At 33.1% G+C, this 19,812-nt stretch overlaps 2 protein-coding genes across 2 annotated transcripts in view; one reads left to right on the forward strand and one right to left on the reverse strand.

The window, feature by feature from the left end:
* The first annotated feature begins 6,555 nt into the window (after positions 1 to 6,555).
* Positions 6,556 to 7,740, forward strand: LOC132304608 (receptor-like protein EIX1). The gene has a single exon (XM_059802360.1). The coding sequence runs from the start codon at positions 6,556 to 6,558 to the stop codon at positions 7,738 to 7,740; it is 1,185 nt and encodes a 394-aa protein (XP_059658343.1).
* A 5,135-nt stretch (positions 7,741 to 12,875) lies between these two features.
* The window catches only part of LOC132304609 (microtubule-associated protein 70-1-like), a 29,505-nt gene continuing 22,568 nt past the window's right edge, over positions 12,876 to 19,812 (reverse strand). The window contains exon 5 of the mRNA XM_059802361.1: positions 12,876 to 12,977. Within this exon, the coding sequence (XP_059658344.1) occupies positions 12,938 to 12,977 (40 nt within the window). The 3' untranslated portion in view covers positions 12,876 to 12,937. The remainder of the gene's footprint in view (positions 12,978 to 19,812) is intronic.

A 19,812-nucleotide genomic window follows, 5' to 3' on the forward strand; every position in this document is an offset into this window, starting at 1 on the left:
TAATTTCAGTTTTGGATCATAGCAAAAACACTGGCATGACTTTAATAGTGGCAGACCCTTTAGCAGACGCATAGGCTTTCATGGCATGACTTTAATAGTTGCAGACCCTTTAACACGAAACGGTCATAGACCTCAGAGCACGCAACGAAACTAATGTGGCTCTTAATTAAGAAGGTAAAAATGGCTATGCAGATGGAGAGTAGAATCAGACTTGACTCAGTTGACAAGACAATGCCGTGTCACAGTGGGTTGAAGAATCATAAAGACAAATTGATGTGTACTGCATACGCAGCGGCGACTCTCCTTCAATAATTGCACTTGTGATTCGTTAAAAAAATAATTATAATTAATATTTTATTTTTATTTTTATTTTTATGAAACATTAAATTTTTTAATTTTATAAGATAATAATATCCTCTTTTATTTATTGATTAATATTCTTTCTTTTCTTTTGTGTATATATAAAATATATTGTAACGACCCTATCTGATGCCAAAAAAAAAAAAAAAAAATTCGGCACAACCTCCCCTAAAAATGGGCCTTCAACAACCTGTCCCAATACACAAAACACATAATATCATCCAGCATCTCATTCATCCGTTCATTATACCTCAACATAGTTCCTCTCATGGTGAAACATCCACACACCAATTAATCTAAATTATCATAATTACAGTCCTAAAATACATGATTAAGATTACATGATACAATTGCATGGAAACATATACCATTATTCCATTAGTTTCATTTACATCAAACAAAAGATAAGTTCGTTCTTAAGTTACAAAGTCATGAATACTAACTTAGTTCATTCCCACAACTATGAATATACATAAAACGGTCAAAATACAAAATAGCAAACAACCTTCTAACAACTTTCAAGTTTAAGGTGGATTGTTGTCCACCGGTTCATTTCCAAGACCTGAAAAAAAATAATATATATAGTAGGGTGAGCATAAAGCTCAGTAGGTGACACTTAAGACACAATTCTTGTGTCCTTGTGAATCCAAACAAAGCATAAGCCAATGGGAAATAGGGATCATGCAATATAGGGAATTAAAACAATATGCACGTCAATTCCAATTATAAACCATGCAATGCAATGAAATGCAATGCATGCTAATGCCACTCCCCATTTTCATTCACCAAACCATTACTTTCAAATGTTAATACAGCCCGCCCTTTGGTAACCCCGCCACTACACGAGAGGAGGATTGGCTATCGTCCCTAGACCTTTGGTAACCCCGCAGCGTCATTGAGGGGCCCGAATAGCTCAACCACGCTAGGGCGACTCCCTAGTCCCCTCTAGGCTATATTAACCTCCGGCCCGTTGGTAACCCCGCAGCGATCGTGTTTATCAAAACTATTTGACAAAACTCTTCTCCCAAAATTTCCCCCATTTTCATTTCAAGAAAAATTCTCCCATTTCATGCATCCCAATGACATGTGCATGGATGTACATATAATCTCCATATTATGACAATGGGAAATTTGGCACAATCTAAATAAACATGTTCTCATTAGTCATTTTCAGCATGTTAACCATAGTGGGCATGATAAAACAACATCTAAACATATTTTACACATGAAACAATTTCTTGAAAATTCTCTAGACATCATTCATACATTCATAGATACAATTAACTTCCAATTAAACATGTTTGACACAACAAGGAGGTGTAATTCACAATAGAACAAGAAATGAGTGGATTAAGATGCCCCTACCTCAAAATGAGCAAAATTCTTAGAAATTGGTTCTTAAATTCGAGCTCCCAAAGAGGACCAAAAGCTGGAATTTCTGGTACTAGCACGTAGAGCTCGTCGTGCTTGTCGTTTTGCCTCAAACGACACCTAAATCCGCCAAGTAACGAAGAAGAAATCTTGCCTCAAAAATTGGGTTAAAAAAGAAAAGAAAATGAAATAGAAAATTGAGTGAGAGAGATAGATATGAGAGACCAAAAATGGTCTCTAGCCACTTAAGGCTTAGTGGTGGGACCCACCAAAAATTCTTTTCTTTTCTCTTTTTCTTTTTCTTTTTAATTTACAGATATTACATATATATTGTATATAATTAAATCCTTTTATTTATTTATTTATTTTTCATTTGAATTGTCCTTAAACCGACGGATTCATTCTTTTCTTCTTCTTTTTTTCCGTACTCTTTTTATTGATAATGAATTTTGCATATATTAAATATTATTTATTTATACTTTAGACGTGAATTTTTATAAGTGTAAATTTTAATTAAAGTAAATTATAAAATTAAATTTTCTTTGACGTAAAATTGTATAATTGAGTTTTAGTTTCTAAGTGAATGATTTAGTAAAGAGAGAAACGAAGAGAGAAGTAGAGTGGTTGAATATTAGTTGAAGTACAATTGTATAATTGAGTTTTTGTTATTTTTAAATTATATAAATGAATGATTTAATTATAAAAAAAAAAATGCATTGACATAATATTAACTATATACATACATATGTTATATATATATAGATATACTATTGAAGGAGGAAAGAAAATAATAGTCAATAAATAAAAGAGGATAATATTGTCTTATAAAATTAAGATTTTAATGCTTCATAAAAGTAGAAGAATGTATTAATTATACTTATTTTTTTAACCAATCACATCTGCAACTATAATTAGCATTCCTCAAAAAGAATACTTAAAAAGCTAATAATAATAACTTCACCAAGGTTAAACATGTTGGCCAACTGCGAGAAACAAGCTCTTTTTCGAATCACTTCATTTTCAAGCACAGTGCTTTATAAGCTTCCATCATTCGGAGCCTTGAAGATGACACAACCTCAATGCCCAATGCATACGAATTCCACTACAAAGTATTGATGTGTAGAGAATAATCATAAACAACAACTACTATAAATGAATAGGAGACAATCATGAGAACTATGATATTTATATGATTACAAGAATATTGACAAACCTGAACCAATGACAATCAAACTAGCTGCAGATTACAAATATAGACTGTAAAATGAGAGGCAACACAAGGGAATGCCAACAAGCTACCTGTACAACAACACACTCCAATAAATTCTGCCAAAAAAAGGTTAGCTCAACTTCAAATATCCTCCATTTTCATTCTTGCTGATTGTAAGCAGAGGGATAAAGGACAGTCTAAGTCAGAAGTATGCCAATTCGTCCACAAGTTTTCTTCCTCGACTTTTTTACTTTCTTGACATATTCAGTGAAGAATATTTGACATCTATATTCTGCAAATTATTAGACTCCTTGCAGGCTTGCATTGTGGCACTTGCATATAGATAAACATGTGTATATGTACAAGATAGTTATGGTACATGATATATCCATATCAGTTTCCAAGTCTATCCAGGAAACTGCGTATATGAAATAATTATTCATAAATAAGCGTATCTAAATTCTCAAGTTTTCTAATCTTCTCAAACTAAAGAAGAATAAAATTAAAAGGGCACCTATGCTTCTATGACAATATATGGAACTCTAATAGTGACTTTTTTGCATTAAAAAGCTGAAACTCTAAGTTAATCATCCACTTATGAGCATAAACGAAACATATTAAAATCCGACCTGCTGGCTATTCATCATTTAAAAAATAACAGTAACAACTTAAACTGTCTGGAAAACCTATGAGCTAGGGCTAGCTCAGTGGTTGATAGCTGACAAATGTTTCCCATTTATTATGACTTATTTTTCCATTTAAGCAATTATCTACCGTCAATAACTAATATTGAACATACTAGTGTTAGAAGTTAGACATTTTTCTTATCTATATTAAGGTAAGAAAAACCAGAGTTACCATGATTTTTTCTTACAATAATACCCTTAACATAGATTTAAAAAAAAAAAATAACATCCAACACTGAGAACAACAACAATCACACTAACGTACTTTAGCCATACGTGAAAGTCTATCGATCCAGACAATCCATCCATAATTATTGGAATGCAACCAAATGAGAGAAATCATTTGCTTGATTTCTCTTTGCAAGTCCATTTGGGCCTTTTTCGTGGGTTTGGGCTCTACCCAAGTCCTTTCCTTTAATACTAGATCTATAATTACAAAAGCCAATTGGTAGTCCGGTATGAAAATGAACAAATACCCCGTATAACATCGTATTATTACAAAGGCCTACAAACAGGCATGGACCTAATTTTTATTAAAATTGTAAGATTGCCCCTATTAAATTATGTATATTACTTATACTCGTCGCTACTAAGACACTAAGCATGGGTGATCAGAAAAGGGGCTGGAGGGGAAAGCAGATGCCAGATGATAGCATGTAAAATTGCTTTATATGGTGGTTCATAGAAACCTTCAAAGCCAAATACCTATCAATTGAGTTGATTATTTTACACTTAAGAGGAAACCCTACTTAAAATTAATACTACATCTATAATTACAAAGACCGACTGGTATGAAAATGGACTGGAACACTTGACACTTTTTATGTTACTTGTTCATCTAAAGTTACAATCACATCATGGAAAATGATTTGCAATAGAAGAAAGGAAAAAGTGCATGTGAATTCTTAAAATGAAATTTGACTAACAAAAAGTGAGGTGATGATTCTTCTGCATATAATTTTTTAACCATTGACTCAAAAGAACAAACAATGCTTTTCACACGCACACGCAAAGAAAGAGTTGAGAAATCTCCGGGAATTCCTCTGGCAAACTACTGAAAAATGAAGTTACAATCAAAGGAAATCTCCAGATAATAGCATGTAATGTTTTTTACATGCTTGTTCTTGAAATTACCTTTCACAACTGATTATTTGAAACATTAAAAAGGGATACAAACTGTTAAATCACTTGAAACTAATAACTGTATCTAAAATTACAAACGCCAACTGGTATGAAATTGGACTCCAACATTTTCTATGTTACTTCATCTAAAGTTATAATCGAAGGAAAATAATTTGCAGCAGAAAAAAGCAATGGGCCAGGAAATTCTTAAAGTGAAATTTGACTGAAAAAAAAAAATAAAGTGAACAGAATAATGCTTTTCATGTGTACTTGGTACCCACACACACAAAGAGAAATTTAATAATAAATCTCAAAGGTTCCTCTATCAAATTTCTGAGAAATGAAGTTCCATGAGGTAGACCAATAATGATCAATTTCTTCGTACTAACTTTTTGAAAAATTACTATTACTAAATCTCAGTACTTTGATTTTCTGTCATCAAAACAATATTTTTTACTGCAATTTTTCAATCAGACAACACAAATTCTTCCTAAGAGAGTTCATATGGCCGGTCTAGAGATTCTATCTTTACTAAGAAGTGTCTATGTAACATCAAAAAATAAGAGTGAATCAAGGGTTTGATTGCCATCCTTGATTCACTCTTATTTTCATAGAATTGGGAGTTGGTGTTGGGTTGCAAATCAGTAGAGATGATCATCAATCAAATGTAAGCTGCACAGAGGTTGAGCTTAAAGCTCTTCTCGAGTTGAGGAGCCTTGTTCATTTGGGACTCTCTGGTGTAAGTTTCGGAGGTCCAATTCTTCCTTGCCTTTGGAACTTGACTTCTCTCACAGTCCTTGATCTCTCGTTTAATAACTTTGAAGGTTCACTCCCAAGTGAGATAGGCAATCTTACACAACTTACTGTCCTTCACACCTCTCTGACAACGAGTTAGAAGGTGAAATACCAAACACCATAAGGAATCTCTGCAGCTTGCACAGTTTCAATTTGTCTAATAACGAATTCACCGGAGAGGTACCATTTTTTCAGGGAAATACGTCTACTTGCCTCCAAAAAAGTTTAAAGGAGTTACTTCTTGGATCAAACAAGTTCAGTGGTTTTCTGCCAAATCAGTTGGGAGAGTTTAGGATGCTAGAGGTGTTTTATATATCTGACAATTTATTTAGTGGTCCAATCCCAGCATCAATTGGAAGACTGTCATCATTAAGATGGTTATCTGCATCTGATAATCAGTTGAATGGGAGCATTCCTTCGAGTCTTGGACAACTTTCAAGGCTAGAGTGGTTAGATGTCTCTGACAATTCTTTGGATGGTGTCTTATGTGAACTTCACTTTGCCAAACTCACAAGGTTAGTACACTTGGACATGTCCTCAAACTTGTTAATTATGAATGTGAGCATCCAATGGGTTCCTCCTTTTCAACTCCAATTTATTCATATGTCTTCCTGCAAATTGGGACCCCAATTTCCTCCATGGCTTCAAACCCAGAAACGTGTTGAAGATTTGGAAATTTCCAATGCAAATATCTTTGTTACCATCCTTGACTGGTTTGAGAATTTGTATTCTCGTATCCGCACCTTAAATATATCTCACAACCAGATTTGTGGAAAGCTGCCCAAGTTTCAAGAATCTAATTCTATCTATAGCCGGTATCTATATTTGAATTCCAACAAGTTTGAGGGCCCCTTAACACCATTTATGTCAGATGTTAGGAAATTAGATTTGTCCGACAACTTACTTTCAGGAAATTTTTCTCTTGATGATGAAAATATTCGTCACATTTGAAGTTCTTCGTCGCTCAAATAACAATTTGACTGGTGAAATTCCAAGTACATATGCAAGATGATGACTCTGCAAATTCTTGATCTCTCGAAAAATAAAATATCAGGAACACTCCCTTGGTGCATGGGGGACTTGAATGTACTGTTAGTGCTTGATCTGACGAATAACAATCTCGATAGTGATATTCCAAGTTCTTTGGGTTCTCTACAATATCTTTATTCTTTACATTTGCGCAACAACATGTTTCACGGGAAGATCCCTTCATCTTTGCAGAATTTGAAATCTCTGAGCATTCTCGATCTAGGTGATAATAAATTAACTGGTATTATCCCATCATGGATTGGAGAAATGTCTAATCTACGATTTCTCATTCTTCGATCGAATAAGTTCCATGGTTATATTTCTCTGCAGCTTTGCCACCTCTCTGCTCTTCAAGTGTTAGACCTGTCACATAACTATATAAGTGGAAGTATTCCTCGCTGCTTTGCCAACTTCACTGCCATGGTTGCGAATCTCAATGCGGAACTTACAGAGATTCGGTATCCACAATACACAGAGAAAATGTTAAATATCATTAAAGGAGTTGAACTTGAATACACTAACACACTCCAATTTCTCACATCTATAGATGTTTCAAACAAACAGATAGTTGGAGAGATTCCTGAAGAGTTGATGGATCTTATTGGGCTGCGGAGTTTCAACGGATCCAAAAATCATCTAAATGGAAGCATCCCAGAGAAGATTGGAAATATGAAAGCTTTGGAATCACTTGATTTGTCCACAAACAAACTTTCTGGTTCAATCCCTCCAAGCTTGTCCGCTTTGAACTTCTTAAGCTACTTGAACTTGTCATTCAACAACTTGTCAGGTCCAATACCAACAAGAAATCAACTCCAAACACTCGATGATCCATCATCCATCTATATGGGCAACAATCAACTTTGCGGACCACAAATCTTGAAGAGTTGCCATGGTGATACTTCGTCTGATATTGGTCATCATGATCCACATGTTCCTGAGAGTAAAGATGAAGAAGATAAGACGGAACGAATGGCAATCTATACTGCCATTGGACCGGGTTTCTTGGTTGGCTTCTTGGCAATTTGTGGCATTTTGCATTTCAAAAAGTCTTGGAGGTATGCATGGTTTCAGTTTGTGGAGAATACTTGCAACAACCTACTAGTGGCAGTTGCACTGAAGGAAGCTTGGGTGCGGAGAAAGTTCCAGAAAGATGAAATGGGAGGATAATTTCCTCTCTAAAATGGTTAGTCTCTCTCTATATCTCTCCAAACACATATACAGACACACACATATATGTCTATATATATTTATATATTTATCACATGAATACACCCACGCACATATCTAGTTTAAACAATGAACTATATATTTCAGCTCCTATGAATGACTACTTTAGGTATTTGATTTTGCTCCTTTGGTTCTTGTCTAAATGAAACATTTGAGATATTCTCTTATTGCAAATTGGAAATGGAAATTTATTATAGCAATATTCTTAAGCATAGTGCTTGACCTATGCATGGTTTTCTTAATTATAATTAGAGCATCGAGAATATATAACCAATTACCATTCATTCTTAGCATAATGTGATAATAACGAATAATTTAATTATTTCTTCTTTATGTCAGTTGTTTTTTTATTTATTTATTTATTTTATTTTATTTTAAATAAAGCTACCCAAGGAAGTAGTATATATGAATTAAAAGACATCAAATGTGTTTTCTTATGTCATAAGGAAGGATCATATAGATGACCTTAATTAAGTAACGAATATTATATCTACTTACATTTTCCGCCATATAATTTGTTAGAATTATATATTACACCATATCCTTGACATTAGTACACACCATCTTCTTGTAGCACACAACCATCCTTGACATTGTAGTACACCATCCTTCTATGTAGCACACCACCATTGACATAACACACCTACCATTCACCAATCTCATAATCCTCACCTATAAATAGGTTTGTAATCTTGTATCAATACATAACATTTTCATTGCATCAATTCAATATATCAATTTTACATTACAATTCATATTTTCAAGCTCTCTCTTAACATAATTGTTTGAAGTTCTCTTCATCATGGCGGCTCAAAATCATTTTTTTCTCCTTTTCCTTTTTGCCACAAGGTTTTAAATTCAGTTGAAGCAGATGAGATTCAGGTAGAAGCAGACAGAGTGAGCAGTGGGTTTTCGTAAGCTGTCGATGGAAAAAGATCACTACTATAATAAAGTTCAAAAAAATAAAGTTAAACAAAGATATATATTATATATTTTTGGTAATTTATTATAATGTTAGTGTGATAAATGTGTACCACTCCTAAAACATATTATCTTGATTCAATATCTATCTTCTGCAAATCAAAGATCTATATTCTGTGAATTATTAGACTCCTTGCAAGCTTGCTGTAACGACCCGAACCCAAGGGTTCGAATCGCTAACCGAATTCTTACCCGAACCCGAGGTCAACTAAGGACATTATTATCCTTTCCTATGTCAATACATAGTATATGTGTCATCCCAGGGTTTATAAAAATAAAAAATAAAATTAGAATAATAATAATAATAATAATAATAATAATAAAATAAGATCATCACTACAAAATATGCCAAGACAGTCCACTAACCCCTCAAAACCTGTGGAGGAACGTCATCAACCACTTCTTTCCCGTGACTTGAAAAATGTTAAAACGTTGGGATGAGCATAAAGCTCAGTAGGAAGCGTCTAAGACACACTTCTTACGACCCCATGAATCCATACAACGAATAGGATATGAGAGAACGGAATCATATCTCGGGAAAAACAAGCAAAGTAACGATAATAATCAACAAATACATACGCAAGTCATCTAACCACCAAATATACAATGTATGCCAATGCAATATCATGCCATGTCGCTCCCCATTTCCGAAACAATACCGTTTCAACTTCCAAACCGTTAGTGTAATCCGACCCAAGGCACCTCCAAGGCGTCACGAATGGAGGGTTGATTAACTATCCACGACCACAAGGCACCTCCAAAGCGTCGCATCCGGCCTAGTTAGCTCAACCATACTCCTTTCTAGACCACACTAACACCACGGACCACTAGGCGCCTCCTAGGCGTACGGTTTTCAAAAACTTTTTCTAAAAATAATTTCATTTGTTTTTAAAACAAACTTTCCCCTTTATTATCCCAATGGCCATGCATGAATTATGCAATTCCTTCAATGCTATGACAATTTAAAATTTTCGTACATATCATCCACATCATTTAGGCATGTTTAAAACATAAATTTTTACACAATATCACATTCTCATATTTCTAAATCGTGGCATTTTACATATTTCAATTCGTAAATCCAACAACTTAATTACATGAGGCATAAAATAAAATTATTTATTTTCATAACTACAACATCATTTTTCATTGCAATTTAAAATCATAGAGGATATAATACATCAACACTAAGCATGCTTCTTCACCATAAGAATTTAATCATATTCATAAGTTCATTTAACACATAACATGCCTTTATCACCTTAAATACCAACAACCACAACAAACATAATCAACATAATTAAAATTAAGCATGCTTAGAGTCAAATTAAGGGAAAAATTCACAAGAAATCTAAGAAATTGTGGATTAGAGCACCCCCTACTTCTTAATTGTAGAAAAGCCTCAAAATCCCCAAAGTGAGCCAAAAATTTGAAATCCCTAAAGTGCACCAAAACTGAAATTGCTTACACCCACTTGAAGATCTCGCCAAGCTCTTCGATTTGCCACAAACGGCACCCAAAAATTCCTAATGATGAAGGAGAAATCAAGACTTTAGTGTAAGAAAAAGAAAAAAAAAAAATAGAAACCAAAGAGGGAGAGAAAAAACGTAGCAACAGAGAGAGAGAATGTGGTCTGTAAAATGACGGGGTCATTTTAATGTAACGACCCACTCCACCACATGATATGATATTGTCTGCTTTGGGCCTGAGCCCTCACGCTTTTACTCTTGAGCTTTACCCCAAAAGGCCTCATACCAATTGGAGGTGACACACTTACATATAAGCACTTCACCTTTCCTCTACCCAGGCGATGTGGGACTGTGCACCCGTTGCTCGCCAGTGTGATAGCCTGACAGTGTCTCTCGCACCCGCCCACGACACACCCACCCACAAGGTCATCACAATCCACCCCCTTGGAGGCCCGACGTCCCCGTCGGCACACTTCCGGCTGGGTCAGGCTCTAATACCATTTGTAACGACCCACTCCACCACATGGTATGATATTGTCCGCTTTGGGCCTGAGCCCTCACGGTTTTGCTTTTAAACTTTACCCTAAAAGGCCTCATACCAATTAGAGGTGACACACTTACATATAAGCACTTCACCTTTCCTCTACCCAGGCGATGTGGGACTGTGCACCCGTAACTCACCAGTGTGATAGCCTGACAGTGTCTCTCGCACCCGCCCATGACACACCCGCCCACAAGGTCATCACAATTGCCGTGGGCGGGTGCGAGAGACACGCTCAGGCTACCACACTGGCGAGCTACGGGTACACAGTCCCACATCGCCTGGGTAGAGGAAAGGTGAAGTGCTTATATGTAAGTGTGTCACCTCCAATTGGTATGAGGCATTTTGGGGTAAAGCCTAAGAGCAAAACCGTGCGGGCTCAGGCCCAAAGTGGACAATATCATACCATGTGGTGGAGTGGGTCATTACAAATGGTATCAGAGCTTGACCCAGCCGGAAGTGTGCCGACGGGGACGTCGGGCCTTCAAAGGGGGTGGATTGTGATGATTTTGTAGGCGAGTGTGCCGTGGACGGGTGCGAGAGACACTGTCAGGCTACTACACTGGCGAGCTATGGGTACAAAGTCCCACATCGCCTGGGTAGAGGAAAGGTGAAGTGCTTATATGTAAGTGTGTCACCTCCAATTGGTATGAGGCCTTTTGGGGTGAAGCCTAAGAGCAAAACCGTGCCAGTTCAGGCCCAAAGCGGACAATATCATACCATGTGGTGGAGTGGGTATTTACATTTTAATAACTAAAAATGCATGTGGGTCCCACGGCCGAATTATAATAACATTTAACATTATTTGTTATATATATATATATATCATAAATATTACACTTGCCCACTTGTATATACATATACACCTGTATATATATATATATATAGTTCCCAAGTCCGTCCGTCCAGGATTATTATATTATGGAAAGCCTGAAAATTTAGCAAAAGTCTGAAACCATGCTTAGTGGATATATTTTATATTTGCTTAAATCAAGGCTTGAACTGAAAACCTCCACAATGAATTATTAGATGCCATTCCGATTGTTTTTCTTTACCTTCACATTCTACCTATCCTTTCAGGAAGATTTTGTAATATCAGTTCTATACATTCTACCAAATATAAACTATTTTGCATCTCTTCATAAATCTAGTTTAATGGTTCTCATGTGATCATTTAGAAAATTAATCTTTTTATTTTCTATTTACCCTATATCATTAAAAACTTTCCTCACATAATCTTTTAAAACGGAAAATATGCACCATGTCAAAGTGGGATTGTGTTGTTTGCTTCATATAATAGATTTAAAGGACAACGCCTCTATCACCCTTGTCTCAAATTCTTCATTTGAGTAGAAAAAGAATGGCAACAACAATAAAAGAGGCTAAGATTTAAAAGACATACTCAAATTACTTGTGAGAGATGACATCGATGCAGAAGCAGTCGCAGTACTACAGGCACAAGCTATGAGAATGATGGGGAGTGAAGCTTCACCAAGGTTAAACAAGTTGGCCAAGTATGAGCACAAGCTCTTTTTTCGAATCACTTCATTTTCAAGCATAGTGCTTTATACGCTTCCATCATTCGGAACCTTGAAGATGACACAACCTCAATGCCCAATGCATATGAATTCCACTACAAAGCATTGATGTGTTAAGAATAATCATAAACAACAACAACTATAAATGAATAAGACACAATCATGAGCACTATGATATTTATATGATTACAAGAATATTGACAAACCTGAACCAATGACAATCAAACTAGCTGCAGATTACAAATAGAGACTGTAAAATGAGAGGCAACACAAGGGACTGCCAACAAGCTACCTACAAAACCACACAACCACTGCCACTCCAATAAATTCTGCCAAAAAAAGGTTAGCTCAACTTCAAACATCCTCCATTTTCTTTCTTACTGATTCTAAGCAGAGGGATAAATGACATTCTAAGTCAGAAGAATGCCAATTTGTCCACAAGTTTTCTTCCTCGACTTTTTTACTTTCTTACAAACTCAGTGAAGAATATTTGGTCATAATCTTATACTCAACCACAAAAGTGTAAAAGAAGGAATAGATGGGAGGAAGAAAAAGAACCAAAGTCCAGGCCAAGGCAGATTACTCATTACTGCTGTAACTCCATCTTGTTACTGGGTGCTGCGTGTCATCCCACTTCGTGCTACATTCCTGCACAAAGAAATCACATTTTAAATTTAATGAGCTTGAACGAAAGCAGCGAAAAAAAAAAAAAAATGAAGAAGAAGAAGAAGAAGCAGTAATCGATGTAATGGAGTTATATTGATCAGTACTTGAGCTTTGAGAATGAATGGAGTCATTCTAAATGGATACATTAATTCAGAGCAATTGTACGAGTAATAACCAACTTATACGACAGCCTGACCTATGGCCATCAAAATTGGCTCAGCACCATATTACTATACCAAGACAAATGATACACATATACCTCGTTAAAAATAGAAAAATACTGTAAAAAACTCAGAAGAATAAAATGCAAATGTGGATTGTGTTGTTTAGTTTATTCGTTGGAGATTATCCCTGCAATTTACATTTTATTTCCTAACACGATGTAATTCTTCAAGAAGATTACTGTTTGGAAAATGATCCGGAAAATGCAGACTTCAGGGTCAAAGCTTGTCTTTACCATTTAATAGTTTAAACCTGAACTCCATAACTCAACTATGCAGTTTAATTTGTTTAATATATTTTTTTCTGTGACGATTGTGGTGTTAGAAACACCCCATCGTCTACCATCGGACACATGCAATCCACACTAGACAATTATCGAAAAAAAATCATGAAGACGTCCCATAAGGAATTTGAACTCCCATTAAACTATCCCCTTGGAGTTGAACTAAAACCAACTACAATGTTAGTCAACCTATGTGAAAAGCAATCGTAACAACAATAACATAGTGAAAGCATAAACCCTTTATCTTTCAATATAGGTGTAAATAGCAATTAAGATAATTGAAAGAAGACTAGGTACTTTCAACGGAAACAAGATTCATTCAAACATGATCATATAAGTGGTTGCATCCGCAAGAAGAGGAGCAGTGAGGAATAACATGGTTGGTTACTGAGCAGGGAAAAATAGGAAGAAGGAAAGAATGACATGGCTTAAAAAGAAGTATGACCCTAGAATAAACAGATTAACCTTAAGTAACTTTATTGCATTTTAATGTACTACAATAAAGTTCATAAAATAAAGCTCTGAGACATGGAGGAAGAAATATATTATTTCAATTAATCCCAACTTATTCTTATTCAACTTTTCTCTCCACATAAAATAGGTATAGTACATGAGTTTATGCAAGCTCTAAGACATATGTAACCAATTACTCCCACTAATCCCACTAACATAGTATTTAGTAGACTTAACTCTCATGTCTTCCACTAACATAAATACAAACTCCCACTAACACACCATATTAAAGGGCTTGTAACCTTCACAAAAACACTAAATTGCATATAATCAAGTTTAATTTCCAACGTATACTTTTGTTAATGTTGGTGTGAAAATTATGTGCCTTCCCTAAAATATATACTCATTGATTCAGTATCTATATTCTGCTACTCATTGGACTCCTTGCAGACTTGCACAGTTGCACTTGTGTATACATACATGAGTATATGTATGAATACGTACAAGATATCTAAGGTACATGATATATCCATATCAGTATTCGACTTGTAATTGTTAAAAACAAGCAAATTGGCTATAATGAATTTGCAATAATTGATATATCCATATCAGTATTCAACTTGTAATTGTTAAAAAGGAGCAAATTGGCTATAATGAATTTGCAATAATTGATATATTGCTTAGAAAGACTCAGATTAAAACCTCAGGATAGTAATCCGGAAAAACTTTCTTCCCAACAACATGAATTATTAGATGCATTATGTTTGTTCTTCTTTACCTTCATATTCTAATTATTCATTTCACGAATTTAACCGTTGATTGAAGATTTTGTTATATCAGTTTTATAAATGCAAGTATGCTACTAATTATAAACCATGTTGTAGCTCTTTATAAATCTAGTTTAATTGTTTCTCATATGATCACTTAGAAGAATTAATCTTATTTACTTTACTCTATTTCAATTTGTGGGAGTATGTTATCATTAAAATGTTTACAAACCCTAATAGCTTTGTCAATCATCTATGGAAGGAGAGAAATAATCGAATATTCAGAGATAAATCAGGTCCTCCTCTGAAAATATTGATCTCCATTGTTGATTCAATTCGGCTTCGGCTGTTCTCCATCAAGCGATGCCAGAGTCCCTTATGCCCAGGTCTAGTATAGGGTAGTTTGGTTCGTTGATTAATGGGTGGGCCAATGGTAACACATTTTGGGTTTGTTTGTTTTGTTTAACTTGGGCCACCCCTTTTGAAGGTTTTTTTTTTTTTCTTTAACCAATGATATTTTAGCCCATTGGGCTGGGTAGCCTATTTTATTTAGGCCTTGTGGGGTATGAAAGTATTTTTTTCTAAAGTAAAAAACAGAATAATTTTATTAAACACAATTATATATATATATATATATATATATATATATATATATATATTTTTAATGCTCCACTGGGTAAGAAAGAAAAAAATAGAAGGACGGGAGACAAGAAGGAATCCATAAGAATTGGCGTCTTTTCTTCTTTTTGTTCAATTGCATGAAATAGAATAGAATAATAAAGTTCACTATGAGTGAATGAAAAATAAAGTTTTAAATTATTTTTATTATTATGTACAATAATATCTATAATATTGTAATTCATAAATGATAGTATTGTAATTTAAAACTTGTATAATTTAAAATAGTGTTAAATATTTTACCTTTAATGAATTTGCTGTTTGAACTCTGAGCCATCTAAAATTATAGAATACATTATATGATACGATCATGGATCAATTATAATTATCGAAAAAACTCATGCTTTTGTACTTTAACTTTGAAATTTGTTAATTTCATGATTTTTAAGTTAGTTAATAATACCAAGGGCATCTAACTTGGTAGTATCATTTTTATCTCTCAAAGTGGATAGTAAGGGTTCAAATCTTAAAAGGAGCAAAGTAACAATGCGTGAGTTTCTAACCAATGATAAAAATAATAAATAATAATAATAATAATAATAATAATAAAGGAGTTGGTTAATAATGACCACCTTTTACACAAGGTTACGTAAGTGAAACACTAACCATGCGTATAATCTTATTTTTAAGAAAAAATACGCATAAGCAAACGTCCCTAGCTAGGCCGGAGTGATGAAGATAGTCTTTCACATGGACAAGAAAGTTTGACGCCGACCCATTCTTAACCTATAAATTTGGTATATCTATATCTATACTTTTGTAAGTATTTAAAGTAGAAAGTATTAAGTTTAATTAGATTTGATTTTTTACTAGACCTAACTACTAAAGCCCTAAGAATTATATATGAATTAAATATTACTAATTAATTTATATTTAATCGACTCCTAATTATTGTTGAAGAACAAAATCTATTTTAATTTAATATTCTATATAAATAGATATATTAGCTATAAAACCAGAACGAATTTTAAAATTTCTCTATTTTTGTCTTTTTCATAAATTTAGGCAGTTAGATTTTTCAGTTTTATTCTAAAGTACATTATACTTCAATGCACCACTGAAAAAGTATACAATTTTTAGTTTTATTCTAAAGTGATTATTAGTAGTTATTAGGAGGAATTTTAAATTTTCTCTATTATTTGTCTTTATCATAAATTTACGTGGGTAGGTTTTTAGGTTTATTCTAAAGTGATTTTAAAACGATAAAACAAACTACAACACAATATATTGACAACCTAATGTTGTACAGATTTTAGTATTTTTAAAAAAAATATTAGATTTATTTATCAATTAAATAAGGATCAGATGTTATTAAATGGAAACATGACACTGTTTATTTCAACAGATGTGCAGATCCTCCAAAATATTAGTTGAAATTAGTTAAAAGGTAGGAAAGTGGAGGAAAAAGGTCGCTGCGATGAAAAATAATTATTATTTAGATATAAATTAATATAAGATGAATTAAATTGTAGAGATTACATATCAAGAGCATCTGGTCTTGTTGTATTTTCTTTATAATTAATAATAAGAATATTAGATAATAAAATTTTTTATAAACCTATATTCTATTGGTTGAGCCTTTAGCGACTCCACAGCATGAAAAACTTATACTTTCCGTCTCTTTAGAATTTGTTGTCGGCAATGGAAGTTCAAAAGAATTTATCAAAATATAAAAATGAAAGTTTAAAAGAAATTTGTGTCCAGGATTGCACCTATGGACCCACCTTTCATGAAATTTATACAAACTACTAAACTAGGATGCACGTAAATGGATAAAGAATAATTTGTCACTAGATTAAAAAAATATATACATTTTTATATGTCTTTTTAACACCTATTCTAACAAAATACAAAAAGAAAAATGAGGTAAACCATATTAATAAATAAATAATCATAATAGTTAAGGCTAGGAATGACGATTTAGTGGACTTTTAACACCGTTGAGCAAATAAAATGAAGTGTTGGTTCTGATGAAAAATGGTAAAATTGTTGCAATGAATTGAAAGTCTACGATAACATTTGTGTTGGTTCAAATGAAAATAGCAGCATGCAATAATAAAATTGTTGCAATGAAGTGAAAATTTGCAACATATTAATATTTATGTTTTTAAATAATGTTTGGGACCAAATGAATATAATTTGTGCCCCTTGGTATTATAAGGATATGGATATCTCTTAGTGTGCTAAATATAATGATACACTTATTGATTCACTTACTTATTGATGATTAAAATTTTAAAATTGGATGATGAAAACCTTTGCAAAAAATTATATTTTTATTAACACAAATAATAAATAATAACATACTACACAAATAAAAATAATTAAACGTAATGAAATGAATAAGATACTTAGTAAACATTTTTGACACTAAGAGAAAAAAAATTTGACTTTATTTTCAATACAAATATTTTATAATTAAGATGTGAAAAATTCAATGAGAATGAATTTTGGTTTCGCCAAACATATTTTTAACAAAAGTAAAATTAAATTAAATAAAATATGTTTAAAGACAATTTATAAACTAATTTGATTCGCAAAGTTCACAATGGATAGAATTGCAAGAAAATAAAAGTAAAAAATTAATGAATATAAATGAACTTTTAAATTCAAAATAAATATATAAAAATATAATTTTACTAACCAAATAAATATAGACATGTACAAATCTAATATATATATATATATATATTGTGTTATTATACCTAACAATGTAATCCAAAAAAATAACTATATATTATAGAAGATCTTTATCCCCCTCCAAAAAAATAAATTTAAATAAATAAAAATTATATGTTCTAGAAGAGCTTTCTTTCGAAGGCACTTTTCTCAATACATTGGAGTGTCCACCTTTTGTTCGGTTTCTATAACCCAAAAAAAAAAAAAAGAGAGAGAATTAATTACAACCAACTCTTATTAATTTTTTTTTTTCCTTCCGAAGGATCATTAAGTTTTACTTCCGAATAAAAATTATGCCCTTGCTAAAGATAAGTAAACTTTTGTGATGATAAATTTATTATAGAATTGGTATGTAATCTATTGTTTTTATATGTCTTTTTGAAAGTTTTAGTTACTTAATAAAATAAATTTTATTAATTTAAATTTTAGACAAAAACTGTAGGCCTAACCGATTTTGGGAAAAAACAAAAAAGAAAAAAGAAAAAAGAAAAAAAGAAGAAGGGAAAACGGGTTGACCCGGACTACCCGAAACCATTATGGTTGGGTTTCATGGGTCGAGCCCAAACTTGGGTTATCACGGGCTGAGCCTAATCCATACCAAAGTCAGGTTGAGGTCGGGTTCGGGTTCCGCCCCCAACTCAGTTTAAACTTTAGTCAATGCATTTTAATGTACATGAAAAACCACTTCAGAAGGGTTCAAATTCATTTTTTTTTTTTTTTTTTTTTTTTTTTGGCCTTTTCCTTTTTGCCAGAAGGTTTAAATTCAGTTAAAGCAAAGAAGATTCGGGTGGAATCTCACAGAAAGAGCAGTAGGTTTTGCATAAGCTGTGGATGGAAAAGGATCATTATTACAAGTAAAGTTCAGAAAATAAAGTTAGACAATGATATTATATATTTTTGGTAATTTGTTATAAGGTTAATGTGATAATTGTGTGCCTTTCCTAAAATATATATTGTCTTGATTCAATATCTATATTCTACAAATTATTAAACTCCTTGCAGGCTTCCACAGTTGCACTTGCATACACACGTATATGTATGGCCACTATTAAATTATTTATTTTACTTATACTCGTCGCTACGAAGACAGTAAGCATGGCCGATCAGAAAAGGAGCTGGAGGGAAAGCAGATGCCAGATGATAGCATGTAAAATTATATATATATATATATATATATATATACAAGTTGATTATTTTACGCTTAAAGAGGAAAAAAACACCATGAAATCCACTTAAAAATAATACTAGATCTATAATTACAAAAGCCTGACTGGTATGAAAATGGACTGGAACACTTTTTAACACTTTCTATGTTACTTATTCATCTAAAGTTATTATCACATCATGGACAATGGATGTCATATGCACTCTTGCATTGTAAGGGATGTTCTATTTGCCAGGGGAAAAAAAAAAGTGCCATGATTCATGTAAAATTGCTATATATATATATATTGATAAATGTAAAATTGCTATATAAATTCACCATTGTTCTTGAAACTGATTATTTGAAACATTAAAAAGGGATATAATCTGTTAAACTGTAACCACCCTAAAATGACACCAATGAAAAAAAATAAAAATAAATAAATAAATAAAAATCGGAATGACCTTTGTTAAAAAGGGTCCTACCACAACCTGTTGAAATGTGTAAAAAAAATGTAATGGCCTCACTTGGCCATAAACTAATCTATCATGTCCCAAAGCACAACGCAAATAATATAAAACATTTCCAAAA

The sequence above is a fragment of the Cornus florida genome, unplaced genomic scaffold, assembly GCF_030987335.1.
Source record: "Cornus florida cultivar Cherokee Brave unplaced genomic scaffold, ASM3098733v1 CherokeeBrave_3.0.0_Hap2_Chr04, whole genome shotgun sequence".
In the NCBI taxonomy this organism is placed as follows: domain Eukaryota; kingdom Viridiplantae; phylum Streptophyta; class Magnoliopsida; order Cornales; family Cornaceae; genus Cornus; species Cornus florida.

Bases quoted from the DNA above. Each gene is read 5' to 3' on its own strand.
- LOC132304608 (XM_059802360.1), top strand. From the start codon at position 6,556: ATGACTCTGCAAATTCTTGATCTCTCGAAAAATAAAATATCAGGAACA.